Source organism: Ranitomeya imitator, chromosome 3 (assembly GCF_032444005.1).
Source record: "Ranitomeya imitator isolate aRanImi1 chromosome 3, aRanImi1.pri, whole genome shotgun sequence".
Lineage (NCBI taxonomy): Eukaryota > Metazoa > Chordata > Amphibia > Anura > Dendrobatidae > Ranitomeya > Ranitomeya imitator.
Genome location: NC_091284.1, coordinates 330,089,384 through 330,109,345, shown reverse-complemented (window position 1 = coordinate 330,109,345; position 19,962 = coordinate 330,089,384). Strand labels below are relative to the sequence as shown.

Below are 19,962 nucleotides of genomic sequence, written 5' to 3'. Positions count from 1 at the left end.
TACAAAATAAAATGGGATTAAAGTTGAAAGAACACCTACAATATGTTCAGATCATTTCATCTCCTGACGGACCATGTGCTCAGGGGGACACATCAAGATGCATATCACACATCTGTACAGCAGCTAGACCGCGGACAAAGGACACGTGAAGACTGCTGCTTCACTCACTTACTTCCCAGCCTAAAACCAAGGCACTCCCACAGGGGTGATCTCACTTAGAGGCTGAATCCTCCCCTTTTCTTAGAGTTACGGCAGCCATTTTTATACCTAGCTCGCTGTATGTATCTCGTATACAAAAGACACAATGATCAGGAGATGCACCACATCGGGGGGATTTTTTAAAGTGTAAACACGGTGTAGTTACACAACCCGCTTACGGAGAAACCCACTACTTGGACTTGTTGAGTTTAGCTTCTAGTGATTTCAGGGAGTTATAGATCTCTCGAAGGACATCCGTAATATATAATCCTTATATCTCTAGCCCTGATCGGTGCCAATATACATAACCTTAAAAGAACAATAGTATCCCATGCTTTCTATACCAGTTTTAGCCAGTATAATAATAATAATCTTTATTTTTACATAGCGCTAACATATTCTGCAGCGCAGTTTACACACACTATCATTGCTGTCCTCATTGGGGCTCACAATCTAAGTCCCCTATCAGTGTGTCTTTGGAATAGGGGAGGAAACCAGAGTACCCAGAGGAAACCCAAGCAAAGACAGAGAGAACATACAAACTCTTTGCAGATGTTGTCTTTGGTGGGGTTTGAACTCAGGACTCCAGCGCTGCAAGGCTGCAGTGCGAACCACTGCATCAACGTGTGGCCCCAGGATGAAGGGGGGGGAATGAGGAGTGTAGGGAGCCTTGTCTGTCATAGCACACAGCCATATAAATTCCTGAGAGAGGAGGCAAGAAGTATGGGATTACACACAGGCAGAGGGAGAAAGAGTGGCTTAGAATTCCAGCCTTGTGATGGCAGGCAGAGGAAACTGCAGCTGAGAGCACTGTATGTGTAATTGAAGTAGTCAGAGCTTCTTCCTATTTCCTGACACCTCCCCTGTGCTATGGAGGCAGACTCTTGCGGTACTCCTCTATGCACACCTTGGTAGGTTTGCTCCGGCGGGACAACCCATCTGCATTGCCATGCTCCCTGCCTGTTTTGTGTTTGACTGTAAAGTCATACTGCTGGAAGGCAAGGCTCCAGCGTAGCACCCTTACATTAGTTTTACACATGGCTTGAAGCCAGCGCAGAGGGTTGTGGTCGGTCACCACAGTGAAGGTGCGACCGTACAGGTTGGGATGCAAATGGTGCAGGCCCAGACTATGGCCAGGCACTCCTTCTTAATGGTGGAGTAGGCCTCTTCCCTCGGCAGAAGCTTACAGCTCAGGTACAACAAGGGGTGCTCATGGTTCCCTCTCTGCTCTGTATGTGTAATTGAAGTAGTCAGAACTTCTTCCTATTTCCTGACACAAGGTATAAAGAACTTGATGCTTTATTAGGATAAAACTGCAACAAGTTTTGATTCCAAACTCAACAACCTTCCTCAGGCATAAAAATACATCTGCTTGATTTTAAATATAAACAAAATAATCCCTGAATTGTGGTAAATGCCATGAGACACATATCAAGGATTATTTGGTTTATATTTGTAACACCCCTTTAAGCTGCCTCTGTGGGCTGGGTGTTTGGTAGTTCTCATCTTAAACTGGCATAGTGCTCCACCTGAATCTCGCTGGTATCTGCAGTAGGATGTAGGAAGGTCTTCCTCTTTTGCCAGGAAAATACAAGATTCAGAAGGATCTAGATAAACTTGAACAATAGGCCGCGACTAATAGAATGGTATTTAACAGGGAGAAATGCAAGATTCTACATCTTGGCAAGAAAAACAAAAATTACATCTACAGAATGGGAGGAATAGAACTAAGCATCATCACGTGTGAAAAATACTTGGGTATACTAAATCACATACTATACATGGGTCAACAGTGTGATACAGCAGCAAAAAGGTCAATCGCAGTTCTAGGATGTAGAGTCTAGATCACATGAAGTAATTATCCCTCTGTACTCCCCCTTCATCATGCCATATCTGGAATACTGTGTCCAATTTTGAGCACCACATTTTAAAAAAGACATTGAAAAACTGGAGCATGTTCAGAGAAGAGCTAACAGGATGGTGAGCAAACTGCAAAGTATGTCCTACGAGGAATGGTTAAATGATCTGGGAATGTTTAGCTTACAAAAAAGAAGGCTACGAGTAGATGTAATAGCGGTCTACAAATATCTGAAGGGATATTACAGTTTAGAGGGATCATTCTTAGTCTCATTTGCACATGGAAACACAAGAAGCAATGGAATGAAACTGAAAGGGAGAAGATACAGATTAGATAATAGAAAAAACTTTTTGACAGTGGGGGTCATCAGTGAGTGGAACAGGCTGTCGCAAGAGGAGGTGAGTTCTCCTTCAATGGTAGTGTTCAAACAGAGACTGGACAGACATCTGTTTGAGATGGATTAGTGAATCATGCATTGAGCAGGGCGCTGGACACCATGATCCTTGAGGTCCCTTCCAACTCTAACATTCTATGATTCTATGATGCTGTACCTGCATCCTACATTGCGCCACCAATGACTCTTGGACAAAATACCAGGACAAGAATTTCCTGGGAAACCAATGCACACATTGAACAGCTAGCTGAAGCTAAACGGGACATTGCGCTATCTTTTACTTTGCATAAGCATTGATTTTACCCAATCGGTGATCCCCCATTGAAATAAAGGAAATAGGCGACTATGTGAAAAAGGCCATGTTCTGGCTGAAACATCAGCTGTTGCTATACACTTCACCGTTTGATCAATAAACATTCAACTAAAGCAAAAAAATTTCAATAGTATGTGTGCAGTGACTCTATAATTGAACTTCTATGATTAAATGATCAGTGACCACTAAAATGCTGATATTGCCCTAGTCAGGCTCAATTGAAATGAAGTCATTACACACTAGGTCAAGGGGGCTATCACTGGTAATGTTGACAAAGGGTGCGGACCGAGAAGGCAATGTTTTCCTCAGGACACACCATGCACAAAAATTAAAGTAACTCTCAACGTCAGTTTCCTTCCTTGGCCAGTAAAACCGATCTGCTATGAGACTAATAGTCTTCTCAACATCCAGGTGCCCATTGTCGTCATTCAGCACCTTCATGACCATCTTCTGAAATCGAGTTGGAAACACCAGCTGCTTACGAACTTCCATGTTCTAATGCTCAAACTCTTGAAACAGCAATCCATTTTTCACAACAAGAGACTCTAACTGTTGGGTCAGTAAGACAGATTCTTTGATCCTCAATGCATTCCTCTCAGGCATTTGGCCCCCTTTCACACAACATCCCACAACCTACACAGAAGGATCTTCCTGTTGGGTCTTAGGCAACTGACAGAACGAAGGTGGAGGAGCTTCTTTTGGAACTCTTAAGAGGGTAGCACAGCTGCCAGATCTAACAGTCTTCCCTTGGTGTTGATGAGACATAGTTTTCACCTCTGGGGTCGGGACTTTAATCCAAGCATCTTCTTTTTCCATTTTCAACATCTGCCTTGGCAGGTGGGACAAAGCATCTGCAGCAATATTGTAGGCACGAGGTCGATGCTTCAGGCTGAACTCATATACAACTAGTGCAGCGAGCCATCAATGACCAGTTGCATCAAGCTTTACTGTTGTCCTCACATAGGTCAGCGGATGGTTGTCTGTGTGGACTTCAAAATGCACCCCATACAGGTAGCCGTGTAGCTTGTCCACCACAGCGCACTTCAATGCTAGGAACTCAAGGTTGTGTGCTGGGTAATTGAGCTCATGCAGAGTCAATTCTCGACTGATGTAGCAGACTGGTCACAGGACCCTATTATGCTCTTGATACAAGAAGAAAGCATTCACATGAAGTACATATGGTTTCTTGGGGCCCGCATAGGCCAACACTGGTTTCTGTGTTAAGAAGTTTCTCCAAGGCCTCATGCCGCGCTGGTGTCAATCTCTCTCCGAATTGCTCATTTACCTTGAAATAAGCTTTTGTTGCATGGTTTTTGGAGTGAGCTGTCCCTTGTGGAGGGGGATACCCTTGGGTAAGAGTAGTTAAAGGTTTCACTATCTTGGAATCCTATAGTACAAATCTTCAGTAGTACCCGCAGATTCCTAGAAGAGAGAAAAGATCCGAGCTTTCTCAATTTGGTGATTTTGGGCCACTCAACCACAGCTTCTACTTTGGCCGGGTCTGTAAAGATCCCTTCCTGGCTGACATTATGTCGTACATACTTCACAGCCTTTTGGCAGAACTGGCACTTGTCAAGGGATAATTTTAGTCCAGCTTCTTCTAGTTACTCCAACACCTTGAATAACCTCTGGTTGTGCTCTTCCAAAGTGTACCTGAATACAATCAGATTATCTTTGTAGACCAGGACCTTACGAAAGTTCATTTCTGGCATTACATCTGGAAGGTAATTGGGGCACCCGTTCCTCCTTGAGGCATCCTCTTTAATTGGTAGAGCCCGATAGGACAAATGAAAGTGGTCTTCTCATGATCTTCCTTGGTCATGGGTATCTGGTAGTATGCACTCCAGAGATATAACACAGAAAACCACTGGCTGCCCTGCAGGCAATCTATGGCTTCATCAATCCTAGGCACAGTATACTGATCAGGTACTGTGCACTTGTCCAGAGTGGGATAATCCACACACATCCTGATAGCCCCATTTTGATTCTGAGCAACCACAATGTGAGATGTGTACAAACTATTTGACGCTATGATGACTCAAGTGTCCAGTAAGCCCCATAAGTGTTGTCTGATGTAAACCCCATGTGCGGGAGCCAACCTTCTGGATCTCTCTTGAAACAGCTTTTCATTAGTCAGCCGAATGTGGTGGTCCACACCTTTTATGAGGCCAAGATCCCAATCGCACAATGAGAAGGCCCTGGCACACTTCATCATACCACTTATCATGGACAGCTTTTCCTCCTTCTTCAAGTCACTACCTTCAAACAGGGGTCAAAATGTTTTGAATGTAGTTCCCTCCTTACATATTCCGCTTTCTTCTTATAAGCAAGCATACATACAGGATAAACTATGAGAGTCTGCGAATATCTATCACCTTCAACTTCTCAATGCCACTGAGCCAGAATACGGAAAAGGTACGCATTCATCCCCACTATAACAGGTACTGTTCCCCACTTTTCGTCCGCTTCTGGATAGATTAGGGCTATGTTGGTAACTCTATCTCCACCCCAGCGATAGTCTCTGGAAACCATCGTGTGACAGATACATGTCCTTTGTAACTGCTCTTCATCAGTTACATCAATGAGTTCATCACATACTGCAAAACTGCTTTCCGCTGAGATGATCATCTCCCCACACCATATGCACACTTGTGCTTCAGTTAAAGTTTCCATAATGAATGTACCTGTGTTAATCGTTCTCAGCAGTAGCACCACTTTAACACCCCTCTAAAGGAGCTCTGTCACACCAAAAATCATATCTGAGCTACACCCACCGGCATCAGGGGCTTATTTATAGCATTCTGTAATGCTGTAGATAAGCCCCCGATGTAACCTGAAAGTTGAGAAATAAAGGTTATATTATACTCACCCAGGTCCGATGGGCATCGGGATCCGGGTCCAGCGCCTCCCATCTTCATTCGATGACGTCCTCTTCTTGTCTTCTTGCAGCGGCTCCAGCGCAGGTGTACTTTGTCTGCCCGGTTGAGGACAGAGCAAAGTACTGCAGTGTGCAGGTGCCGTGCCTCTCTGACCTTTCCAGAATGCTGTAGATAAGCCCCTGTTGCCGGGGGCTTAGCTCAGATACGATTTTTGGGGTGACAGAGTCCCTTTAAGCCACCTCCATGTGCAGGGTGTTTGGTAGTTCTCAAATCAATATGGTGCGTGGCTCCACCGGAATCTTGCTGGGAGCTATATGAGATGCCACAGGGTCTTCCTCTTGTGCCAGGAGTCTACTTGGGAAACCCCTGTCCACACTTCTTATACACTCACAAGAGATGAGGTTGGAACAATTAATAGGTTTATTTGTAAAGCCGACAAATGGTGAATATAGTAAGGGGGATGGCAAGTAACAATAAAACAAATAGTATTACACAATCTGCAAATACAAATGCAATATAGAGCTTTGCAGTTTGCATGGATGTTAGGAATGACGTTTCCACTTTAAATCGTAACAAGCACACTCCTAATTAATACTGTTTAAACTGTAAATGGCTGCAGCAATGGAAACAACACAGTTCAATATTGGGGCCCGGTTTCTGCAGTTGATGGTGCGCTGGCATAGTCCGTTGGTGCATGTAATGCCATAGGAACACGATCCCCTCCACGGCTGATTCTATTATAACTCCAAGTGTGTTGAACCACATGTCGCAACAATGCTGCTTCCTTATAGACAGCATTTATATAATTGTCCCCAGTGGAACCACAAGTTCCAGCAAGCTACTCACTTCTTGATGTGGCAGTTCTGCAGTCACACAGGTTTCCAACCTGGAGCTTCAGGATTCAGTTGCTTAGGAATACAAGGCAGAGTTCTTCTATTTGATGCAAAGCCAGGAGGACATGTGCAACCCCATACAACCTGACTGGTCTGTAGTTGCAGTGCAGCGCCAAGGCTCTCTGTCCTCTCGCATTGAGCTGCAGAATTACCAGTCCGTACACTGTGCTCTCCTCCCGGATCACTGCTGTCTTCTCTCAGAAATGGCTAACAATCCTCATGTGCTCTGGTACTGACCCTCCTCCCTTTTTCTTCAGCCTACTCAGCCAGTCAGCCCTGTCCTCTGCTGCTGCTTTCCTTCTTTCAATTTGCCAAGGCAATGCAGCTAATCAGGAATTAAAGTCAGTTACTGAGAAACACTATCTGCTCCCATCAGACTCAGTTTCTCTATACCAGTCTTCCCTCACAGGGGTGACATATTTAAAATGGAACAGATGAAATTTTATGCCTGAGAAAGATTCCTGTGTTTAGGATCGAAACGCGTTGCAGGTTTATCCTAATAAAGCATCAAGTTCTATATACTCACGTCACCTGGCTCATTAAGGTTTAATCCTCCAGACAAACACCACACTCAGATTGCAGAACCATTCCGTTGATGTTGGTTGAACCTATGTATCTGTTCTCTTCCCCATCCTCCCGATATGAAACTGGGATTCCTTCTGCAGGAGTGTTGAGTGGACGTGGAGATCTATACTTGTGACAAACTATAATGATTGTATGCACAGTGCAACTCCAATACATAAGAGGACATCCTCTATAATTATTTTGTTCTCATCACTTGCAATATTACACTAAGGAGCACCCTTCCCTGTATTTTTACTCTTCCTAAAACAAGGATCATGTGACTTAACTTAAAATAAAATTTCTAATATCTTTGTTCATTGGTGTCATACAGGATTACATCCATGGCCTACATAGGATATAAAATCTATAACATGATGCACAACGCATGTCAAAGAAACAATATAAATTTTATTAATTAAATCACGAAATAGCAAAGATTAAAAAAATTGAAAAAAGTGAAAAAACTCAACCAGATAAAGGATAAAATGCACAGGAAGTGGGTTTACAAAAAATAAGAAAAAGTGATCTACACACATATGTATGCATGAAATAATAATACGATGGATGATTAAGTCAGGTAAGTACAATAGTAATGGTAAAATCCAAGAATTATATTTATCTAATGATTAAACCTGAGATGGTAAACCAAGATCAGTCCAAACCCAATGATTATCAACATGAATTTACAGATAAGACTGGAAAGAAAATGAATAGGGGTATATAATGTCCAAATAACAATAAATATTGTAACTTCAGTAAAAAAAAGGTCCGAATTGTACAACATCATTAACTGTCCAAATTCATAAAAGATAAGGTAAAGTGCCAAATGCTTTCAAACTTATAAACAAGATCAAATATTTGATGAAAAATCATGTGTAGTACACCGTGATAGGTTTTCACTGGCAAAATTCAAATTTTGCACTTCCTGTGCATTTTATCCTCTACCTTGCTGAGTTTTTTTTTCAATTTTTGAAATTATTGCTATTTTGTGATTTAATTAATAGAATTTATATTGTTTCTTTGACATGCATTGTGCATCATGTTATAGGTTTTAATTCCAATAGGATACACAGTGGAATTGGTTATCTATGTATTTCTCTTTTATACTACATAGGATGTAGATGACATATTCAAGTGTGTTTATTTATTCCCGGCCTTCCTAAACCATGATCCGCTACCACCCATATTTTTAGGATTGTCGCTCACCCTTTGTAGTTTCACTTTCTCTGATCAGGAAACTTCCTTGAGTATTGCCTTCACTCAACAATTGCCTCTCTGCATCCTTTCTTCCAAGTTTACCAAAGAACCACCTATGGGAATGGAGATAGTTAAAATAATTAAATCTATTACACTCCCTGTAGACACAGAATGACTGACAGAAAGCAAAAAAATAGCCTTTATACAAATTGAGAATGCACCAAATGATGGTGTTTCCGTGTAAGCTATAATCTCCACAGTAAGATTGAAAAAAAAAAACATCAGAGGAAGAGAGAGGAGTGAGAGCAGACACTGGGGCCATGCTGCCACGTGTGAGTTGCAGCTCCAAGAAAGAAAGATAACCTGAAGGGTTGAATTGTAGTGAGCATCTGAGCGAATAAGCACGGGAGCAGGAAAGGGCTTGGAGGGAAAACGTGACTGAGCACCCTCTGAGCCGAAGCGCAGGAACAGGGCAACGGGAGCCCAAGGCTGTGTTGTACTCCAGGTCACACAGCAGAAACAGAGGGCATAGGACTTTATGTAATTTGCCCGCACCCATACCTGAAGGTGCAGCAGTACACTGAGAGCCCGGGTCGTGACAGAGACCCTATAAAAAGGCTCACACTGCCCACCATACAGGTAACTGTCCCTGGACAGGAGAGAGAGGACTTTGTGCAGAAGGGACAGGCAGGAGGGACCTTGCATATGAGCGTGAGTTGGAAGGCTTACGGACCTCACCTGGGAGAGGGATCTACCTTTGCCTCCAGGTCGGCAGGACCATATCACCACCTGTTGCTGGTACCCTGGACTGCGGCTGCTTACAACCAGTAAACCAGGTAAAGACGTTACAACTTTGTGTCCTCCATTTATTTGCAGGCATACACCATCCCTGCTCAGCACATTGGGAGCCCTCGGGACACCGATTCACCTGTCGGAAGCGTTACCATCTTTGCTGCAGTAACATCATTCCAGAGGACCCCTTTAAGCAGCGTCCGTCCCCTCTGACCGAGAACCACAGGTGGCATCACGAACACAAACTTTATCACAACTCCTCTAAAAGACCATTTCCCATTTTACTTGAGCGCCCAGGGCCACGTTCCGGGTCGCTGCCACCGTGACCACCCCTTTAATTGCGACCGGACCCGATACTGTGTACCCCACGGCCCTGGCAATAAAAAAGTTACGGCTATTAGAAGAAGGGGGTGTAAAAATGTAAACAGAAAAATGCAAAATGGCAGCAGAGGTAAGGGGTTAATGAAATAGGCAAAATAATCATTGCCCTGTAGAAACCTCACAAGAGAGTCAGGGTTCTATTATTCACAGCCTACTGTGTACTTTACACTTCTACTATACTCACTCTTTTGCTTGAATTGAATCTATGGGAGCCACATAGTTACTGGGGATGTATCCTGCTTCTCCAGAACGCAGTGATCGTGCTTCCCACCAGTCACCCTCACTTTGAAGATACAAAAGATATACAGTAATGAAACAGCTATAGTTTACTAACATAAGTAACTTAAATACAATATATACACATACAGTACAGACCAAAAGTTTGGACACACCTTCTCATTTAAAGATTTTTCTGTATTTTCATGACTATGAAAATTGTACATTCAAACTGAAGACATCAAAACTATGAATTAACACGTGGAATTATATACTTAACAAAAAAGTGGTAAACAACTGAAAATATGTCTTATATTCTAGGTTCTTCAAAGTAGCCACCTTTTGCTTTGATGACTGCTTTGCACACTCTTGGCATTCTCTTGATGAGCTTCAAGAGGTAGTCACCGGAAATGGTCTTCCAACAATCTTGAAGGAGTTCCCAGAGATGCTTAGCACTTGTTGGCTCTTTTGCCTTCACTCTGCCGTCCAGCTCACCCCAAACTATCTCGATTGGGTTCAGGTCTGGTGACTTTGGAGGCCAGGTCATCTGGCGTAGCAACCCATCACTCTCCATCTTGGTCAAATAGTCCTTACACAGCCTGGAGGTGTGTTTGGGGTCATTGTCCTGTTGAAAAATAAATGATGATCCAACTAAATGCAAATCGGATGGAATAGCATGCCGCTACAAGATGCTGTGGTAGTCATGCAGGTTCAGTATGCCTTCAATTTTGAATAAATCCACAACAGTGTCACCAGCAAAGCACCCCCACACCATCACACCGCCTCCTCCATGCTTCACGGTGGGAACCAGGCACGTAGAGTCCATCTGTTCATCTTTTCTGCGTCGTACAAAGACACGGTGGTTGGAACCAAAGATCTCAAATTTGGACTCATCAGACCAAAGCACAGATTTCCACTGGTCTAATGTCCATTCCTTGTGTTCTTTAGCCAAAACAAGTCTCTTCTGCTTGTTGCCTGTCCTTAGCAGTGGTTTCCTAGCAGCTATTTTACCATGAAGGCCTGCTGCACAAAGTCTCCTCCTAACAGTTGTTGTAGAGATGTGTCTGCTGCTAGAACTCTGTGTGGCATTGACCTGGTCTCCAATCTGAGCTGCTGTTAAAATGCGATTTCTGAGACTGGTGACTCGGATAAACTTATCCTCAGAAGCAGAGGTGACTCTTGGTCTTCCTTTCCTGGGGCGGTCCTCATGTGAGCCAATTTCTTTGTAGTGTTTGATGGTTTTTGCAACTGCACTTGGAGACACTTTCAAAGTTTTTCCAATTTTTCGGACTGACTGACCTTCATTTCTTAAAGTAATGATGGCCACTAATTTTTCTTTACTTAGCTGCTTTTTTTCTTGCCATAATACAAATTCTAACAGTCTATTCAGTAGGACTATCAGCTGAGTATCCACCAGACTTCTGCTCAACACAACTGATGGTCCCAACCCCATTTATAAGGCAAGAAATCCCACTTATTAAACCTGACAGAGCACACCTGTGAAGTAAAAACCCTTTCTGGTGACTACCTCTTGAAGTTCATCAAGAGAATGCCAGGAGTGTGTAAAGCAGTTATCAAAGGCAAAGGTGGCTACTTTGAAGAACCTAGAATATTAGTCATATTTTCAGTTGTTTTACACTTTTTGTTAAGTATATAATTCCACATGTGTTAATTCATAGTTTTGATGCCTTCAGTGTGAATGTACAATTTTCATAGTCATGAAAACACAGAAAAATCTTTAAATGAGAAGGTGTGCCCAAACTTTTGGTCTTTACTGTATATATATATATATATATATATATATATATTAATCACCTTCATGGTGATGCAATAGCCCTTGTGCATGTAATTTTTATGTAGTTATATACTTCTGTGCAAGTTATACAGCCATTTACCTTAACAAATATGGTGCCGTGATCCTCAGAGCTGCTTTGCGTATTTGCAGCTCTAAGCACTATGGGCAATTGATATAGACATCTCAGACATGCGCAGTGAATTCATGAGGATGCTGAGGACTTGGCGTGCATGGAAAAATATACAAATGTGAGTGTGTTTTAATCTTGTTTCATAGGGATGGGACACCTGAATTTGCTTGATTGATTATTAAGTATATTTTAATCATAAATCACGCTGCACAATATGATTAAAGTCATACATAATGAATATTAAAAGATGGTTTAAATATGCACGAAAGCACTTTAATTGTAACCTACTATGAATGAACTATTATCATATTTTGTAATGCTTGTCTATAACTAAATTTATTAATGAGAAATGTATGTGTACCCTATAAATATATATGTACCACTAATGTGTTCACTGCTTGAGAAAGGATATTATATCCGAAATGTCACCACGCAATTGGGCAATAAAGTCTTTTTTCCTTTTTTTTTTCATGCTGTATTCATTTTTTTATTAGATATATACAGTATATAATTATATATATATATATATATGTATACAGTGGGGCAAAAAAGTATTTAGTCAGTCAGCAATAGTGCAAGTTCCACCACTTAAAAAGATAAGAGGTGTCTGTAATTTACATCATAGGTAGACCTCAACTATGGGAGACAAACTGAGAAAAAAAAATCCAGAAAATCACATTGTCTGTTTTTTTATCATTTTTTTTGCATATTATGGTGGAAAATAAGTATTTGGTCAGAAACAAACAATCAAGATTTCTGGCTCTCACAGACCTGTAACTTCTTCTTTAAGAGTCTCCTCTTTCCTCCACTCATTACCTGTAGTAATGGCACCTGTTTAAACTTGTTATCAGTATAAAAAGACACCTGTGCACACCCTCAAACAGTCTGACTCCAAACTCCACTACGGTGAAGACCAAAGAGCTGTCAAAGGACGCCAGAAACAAAATTGTAGCCCTGCACCAGGCTGGGAAGACTGAATCTGCAATAGCCAACCATCTTGGAGTGAAGAAATCAACAGTGGGAGCAATAATTAGAAAATGGAAGACATACAAGACCACTGATAATCTCCCTCGATCTGGGGCTCCACGCAAAATCCCACCCCGTGGGGTCAGAATGATCACAAGAACGGTGAGCAAAAATCCCAGAACCACGCGGGGGGACCTAGTGAATGAACTGCAGAGAGCTGGGACCAATGTAACAAGGCCTACCATAAGTAACACACTACGCCACCATGGACTCAGATCCTGCAGTGCCAGACGTGTCCCACTGCTTAAGCCAGTACATGTCCGGGCCCGTCTGAAGTTTACTAGAGAGCATTTGGATGATCCAGAGGAGTTTTGGGAGAATGTCCTATGGTCTGATGAAACCAAACTGGAACTGTTTGGTAGAAACACAACTTGTCATGTTTGGAGGAAAAAGAATACTGAGTTGCATCCATCAAACACCATACCTACTGGAAAGCATGGTGGTGGAAACATCATGCTTTGGGGCTGTTTCTCTGCAAAGGGGCCAGGACGACTGATCCGGGTACATGAAAGAATGAATGGGGCCATGTATCGTGAGATTTTGAGTGCAAACCTCCTTCCATCAGCAAGGGCATTGAAGATGAAACGTGGCTGGGTCTTTCAACATGACAATGATCCAAAGCACACCGCCAGGGCAACGAAGGAGTGGCTTCGTAAGAAGCATTTCAAGGTCCTGGAGTGGCCTAGCCAGTCTCCAGATCTCAACCCTATAGAAAACCTTTGGAGGGAGTTGAAAGTCCGTGTTGCCAAGCGAAAAGCCAAAAACATCACTGCTCTAGAGGAGATCTGCATGGAGGAATGGGCCAACATACCAACAACAGTGTGTGGCAACCTTGTGAAGACTTACAGAAAACATTTGACCTCTGTCATTGCCAACAAAGGATATATTACAAAGTATTGAGATGAAATTTTGTTTCTGACCAAATACTTATTTTCCACCATAATATGCAAATAAAATGTTAAAAAAACAGACAATGTGATTTTCTGGATTTTTTTTTCTCAGTTTGTCTCCCATAGTTGAGGTCTACCTATGATGTAAATTACAGACGCCTCTCATCTTTTTAAGTGGTGGAACTTGCACTATTGCTGACTGACTAAATACTTTTTTGCCCCACTGTATATATATATATAAATCTATCTATATAATCATCTAAGGGGTACTTCCGTCTGTCTGTCTGTAACGGAAATCCTGCGTCGCTGATTAAGCAACAGGCTAAGTCAGGCCGTGAATTGGTCCCTCCCTACTCTCCTCCAGTCAGTGCCCCCTCCCAACTCCCCTTCAGTCAGTGCCAGTGTGTCGCCCCATCCCGGACCAACTTTTTACTATTGATGTTGCCTATGCAGCATCATTATTAAAAAGATATAATGTTAAAAATAATAAAAAAAAAAAATTGTGCTATTCTCACCTTCCGACGTCCACCGATGCGCGCGCGTCGGGACAGCTTCGGTGGACGACGGAGGGTAAGTATATAACTATTTTTTATTTTAATTCTTTTTTTTAACAGGGATATGGTGCCCACATTGCTATATACTGCGTGGGCTGTGCTCTATACTGCGTGGGCTGTGTTATATACTGCATGGCCTGTGTTATATACTACGTCGGCTGTGTTATATACTACGTGGGCTGTGCTGTATACTGCCTGGCTGCTATATACTATGTGGGCAGTGTTATATACTGCATGGCTATGTTATATGCTGCGTGGGCTGTGTTATATACCGCATGGGCTGTGTTATATACTACGTGGACTGTGTTATATAGTACATGGGCTGTGCTATAGACTACGTGGGCTGTGCTATATATTACCTGGGCTGTGCTATATACTGCCTGGCTGCTATATACTACGTGGGCTGTGTTATATACTGCGTGGCCTGTGTTATATACTATGTGGGCTGTGTTATATACTGCCTGGCTGCTATATACTACATGGGTAGTGTTATATACTGCATGGCCTGTGTTATATACTATGTGGCTGCTATATACTATGTGGCTGCTATATACTACATGGCTGTGCTATATACTACGTGGGCTGTGTTCTATACTGCGTGGGCTGTGTTATATACTGCGTGGCCTGTGTTATATACTACGTGGGCTGTGTTATATACTACGTGGGCTGTGTTATATACTTCGTGAGCTGTGCTATATACTACGTGGGCTGTGCTATATACTACGTGGGCTGTGCTATATACTATGTGGGCTGTGCTATATACTACGTGGGCTGTGCTATATATTACGTGGGCTGTGCTGTATACTGCCTGGCTGCTATATACTACGTGGGCAGTGTTATATACTGCATGGCTATGTTATATAGTGCGTGGGCTGTGTTATATACCGCATGGGCTGTGTTATATACTACGTGGACTGTGTTATATAGTACATGGGCTGTGCTATAGACTACGTGGGCTGTGCTATATATTACCTGGGCTGTGCTATATACTGCCTGGCTGCTATATACTACGTGGGCTGTGTTATATACTGCGTGGCCTGTGTTATATACTATGTGGGCTGTGTTATATACTGCCTGGCTGCTATATACTACATGGGTAGTTGTTATGAAAGGCAATTCAGAATCACAATGGACATGGAGGTCAGAGCACATACAGTCCTATCACACTGCATAGGCTCAGGTTTAAGCTCAGGTAACACCGCCAAATGGTGCACAGGTTTACGCTCACGCAAGCGTCGACCGATCTGAATGGCCAAAGACATAGACTCATTCAAACCAGCAGGCATAGGAAATCCCACCATGACATCCTTAAGGGCTTCAGAGAGACCCTTTCTGAATATTGCTGCCAGCGCAGATTCATTCCATTGAGTGAGCACTGACCACTTTCTAAATTTCTGACAATATACCTCTATCTCATCCTGAGCCTGACAAAGAGCCAGCAAATTTTTTTCTGCCTGATCCACTGAATTAGGCTCATCGTACAGCAACCCAAGCGCCAGGAAAAACGCATCGATATTACTCAATGCAGGATCTCCTGACGCAAGAGAAAACGCCCAGTCCTGAGGGTCGCCGCGCAAAAAAGAAATGACGATCCTAACCTGTTGAATTGGGTCACCAGAAGAGCGAGGTTTCAAAGCCAGAAATAGTTTACAATTATTTTTGAAACTCAGAAATTTAGTTCTATCTCCAAAAAAGAAATCTGGAATAGGAATTCTCGGTTCAAGCAAAGAATTCTGGACCACAAAATCTTGAATATTTTGAACTCTTGCCGTGAGCTGATCCACACATGAAGACAGACCTTTAATGTCCATTGCTACACCTGTGTCCTGAACCACCCAAATGTCTAGGGGAAAAAAAAGACAAAACACAGTGCAAAGAAAAAAAAATGGTCTGAGAACTTCTTTTTTCCCTCTATTGAGAATCATTAGCACTTTTGGCTTCCTGTACTGTTATGAAAGGCAATTCAGAATCACAATGGACATGGAGGTCAGAGCACATACAGTGAACTGACAATAACCCAAAATAATAGAACGAGCTCTGAGACGTGGGAACTCTGCAGACCGCAATCCCTAAGCCTATCAAACCACACTAAAGGTAGCCGTGGAGCGCTCCTGACCAGAACCTAGGCGCCTCGTCACAGCCTGAGAAACTAGCTAATCCTGAAGATAGAAAAATAAGCCTACCTTGCCTCAGAGAAATTCCCCAAAGGAAAAGGCAGCCCCCCACATATAATGACTGTGAGTAAGATGAAAACACAAACATAGAGATGAAACAGATTTAGCAAAGTGAGGCCCGACTAGCTGAACAGAACGAGGATAGGGAAGATAACTTTGCGGTCAGCACAAAAACCTATAAAAAACCACGCAGAGGGGACAAAAAGACCCTCCGCACCGACTAACGGTACGGAGGTGGTCCCTCTGCGTCTCAGAGCTTCCAGCAGGCGAGAAAAACCAATAAAGCAAGCTGGACAGAAAAATAGCAACAAAATAACATAAGCAAAACTTAGCTTTGCAGAGCAGCAGGCCACAGGAATGATCCAGGGAAAAAACAAGTCCCACACTGAAACATTGACAGGAAGCATAGATCAAAGCATCAGGTGGAGTTAGGTAGAGAAGAAGCTAACGAGCTCACCAGATCACCTGAGGGAGGAAGCTCAGAAGCTGCAGTACCACTTTCCTCCACAAACGGAAGATCCCAGAGAGAATCAGCCGAAGTACCACTTGTGACCACAGGAGTGAACTCTGCCACAGAATTCACAACAGTACCCCCCCTTGAGGAGGGGTCACCGAACCCTCACCAGAGCCCCCAGGCCGTCCAGGATGAGCCACATGAAAGGCACGAACAAGATCGGGAGCATGGACATCAGAGGCAAAAACCCAGGAATTATCCTCCTGAGCATAACCCTTCCATTTAACCAGATACTGGAGTTTCCGTCTTGAAACACGAGAATCCAAAATCTTCTCCACAATATACTCCAATTCCCCCTCCACCAAAACCGGGGCAGGAGGCTCAACAGATGGAACCATAGGTGCCACGTATCTCCGCAACAATGACCTATGGAATACGTTATGTATGGAAAAAGAATCTGGAAGGGTCAGACGAAAAGACACAGGATTAAGAACCTCAGAAATCCTATACGGACCAATAAAACGAGGTTTAAACTTAGGAGAGGAAACCTTCATAGGAATATGACGAGAAGATAACCAAACCAGATCCCCAACACGAAGTCGGGGACCCACACGACGTCTGCGATTAGCGAAAAGTTGAGCCTTCTCCTGGGACAAGGTCAAATTGTCCACTACCTGAGTCCAAATCTGCTGCAACCTGTCCACCACAGTATCCACACCAGGACAGTCCGAAGACTCAACCTGTCCAGAAGAGAAACGAGGATGGAACCCAGAATTGCAGAAAAACGGTGAAACCAAGGTAGCCGAGCTGGCCCGATGATTAAGGGCGAACTCAGCCATAGGCAAAAAGGACACCCAGTCATCCTGATCAGCAGAAACAAAGCACCTCAGATATGTTTCCAAGGTCTGATTGGTTCGCTCGGTCTGGCCATTAGTCTGAGGATGGAAAGCCGAGGAAAAAGACAAGTCAATGCCCATCCTACCACAAAAGGCTCGCCAAAACCTCGAAACAAACTGGGAACCTCTGTCAGAAACAATATTCTCTGGAATGCCATGCAAACGAACCACATGCTGGAAGAACAAAGGCACCAAATCAGAGGAGGAAGGCAATTTAGACAAGGGTACCAGATGGACCATCTTAGAAAAGCGATCACAGACCACCCAAATGACTGACATCTTTTGAGAAACGGGAAGGTCAGAAATAAAATCCATAGAGATATGTGTCCAAGGCCTCTTCGGGACCGGCAAGGGCAAAAGCAACCCACTGGCACGAGAACAGCAGGGCTTAGCCCGAGCACAAATCCCACAGGACTGCACAAAAGCACGCACATCCCGCGACAGAGAGGGCCACCAAAAGGATCTAGCCACTAACTCTCTGGTACCAAAGATTCCAGGATGACCAGCCAACACCGAACAATGAAGTTCAGAGATAACTCTATTCGTCCACCTATCAGGGACAAACAGTTTCTCCGCTGGGCAACGATCAGGTTTATTAGCCTGAAATTTTTGCAGCACCCGCCGCAAATCAGGGGAGATGGCAGACACAATTACTCCTTCCTTGAGGATACCCACCGGCTCAGATAAACCCGGAGAGTCGGGTACAAAACTCCTAGACAGAGCATCCGCCTTCACATTTTTAGAGCCCGGAAGGTACGAAATCACAAAGTCAAAATGGGCAAAAAACAACGACCGACGAGCTTGTCTAGGATTCAAGCGCTTGGCAGACTCGAGATATGTCAAGTTCTTATGATCAGTCAATACCACCACGCGATGCTTAGCTCCTTCAAGCCAATGACGCCACTCCTCGAATGCCCACTTCATGGCCAGCAACTCTCGGTTGCCCACATCATAATTACGCTCAGCAGGCGAAAACTTCCTGGAAAAGAAAGCGCATGGTTTCATCACTGAGCAACCAGAACCTCTCTGCGACAAAACAGCCCCTGCTCCAATCTCAGAAGCATCAACCTCGACCTGGAACGGAAGAGAAACATCTGGTTGACACAACACAGGGGCAGAAGAAAAACGACGCTTCAACTCTTGAAAAGCTTCCACAGCAGCAGAAGACCAATTGACCACATCAGCACCCTTCTTGGTCAAATCGGTCAATGGTTTAGCAATACTAGAAAAATTGCAGATGAAGCGACGATAAAAATTAGCAAAGCCCAGGAACTTTTGCAGACTTTTCAGAGATGTCGGCTGAGTCCAATCATGGATGGCTTGGACCTTAACAGGATCCATCTCGATAGTAGAAGGGGAAAAGATGAACCCCAAAAATGAAACCTTCTGCACACCAAAGAGACACTTTGATCCCTTCACAAACAAAGAATTAGCACGCAGGACCTGAAAAACCGTTCTGACCTGCTTCACATGAGACTCCCAATCATCCGAGAAGATCAAAATGTCATCCAAGTACACAATCAGGAATTTATCCAGGTACTCTCGGAAGATGTCATGCATAAAGGACTGAAACACTGATAGAGCATTGGCAAGTCCGAACGGCATCACGAGATACTCAAAATGACCCTCGGGCGTATTAAATGCAGTTTTCCATTCATCACCTTGCTTAATTCGCACCAGATTATACGCACCACGAAGATCTATCTTTGTGAACCAACTAGCCCCCTTAATCCGAGCAAACAGATCAGATAACAATGGCAAGGGGTACTGAAATTTAACCGTGATCTTATTAAGAAGGCGGTAATCTATACAAGGTCTCAGCGAACCATCCTTCTTGGCTACAAAAAAGAACCCTGCTCCTAATGGCGACGATGACGGGCGAATATGCCCCTTCTCCAGAGATTCCTTCACATAACTGCGCATAGCGGTGTGCTCAGGCACGGACAAATTAAACAATCGACCTTTTGGGAATTTACTACCAGGAATCAAATTGATAGCACAATCACAATCCCTATGCGGAGGTAGGGTATTGGACTTGGGCTCATCAAATACATCCCGGTAATCAGACAAGAACTCTGGGACCTCGGAAGGAGTGGATGACGAAATTGACAGAAATGGAACATCACCATGTACCCCCTGACAACCCCAGCTGGACACCGACATGGATTTCCAATCTAATACTGGATAATGGGCTTATAGCCATGGCAACCCCAACACGACCACATCATGCACATGCAACACCAGAAAGCGAATAACCTCCTGATGTGCAGGAGCCATGCACATGGTCAGCTGGGTCCAGTATTGAGGCTTATTCTTGGCCAAAGGCGTAGCATCAATTCCTCTCAATGGAATAGGACA

At 43.5% G+C, this 19,962-nt stretch overlaps 1 protein-coding gene across 2 annotated transcripts in view; it reads right to left on the bottom strand.

Annotated features, from left to right (window-relative positions):
* The window catches only part of FGR (FGR proto-oncogene, Src family tyrosine kinase), a 469,300-nt gene that overhangs the window by 245,192 nt on the left and 204,146 nt on the right, over positions 1-19,962 (bottom strand). For both annotated transcript variants that reach the window (XM_069756720.1, XM_069756721.1), the window contains exons 4-5: positions 9,654-9,752; positions 8,306-8,409 (exon numbers count right to left, since the gene is read on the bottom strand). In XM_069756720.1, coding sequence (XP_069612821.1) covers positions 8,306-8,409; positions 9,654-9,752 — 203 coding nt within the window. The remainder of the gene's footprint in view (positions 1-8,305; positions 8,410-9,653; positions 9,753-19,962) is intronic.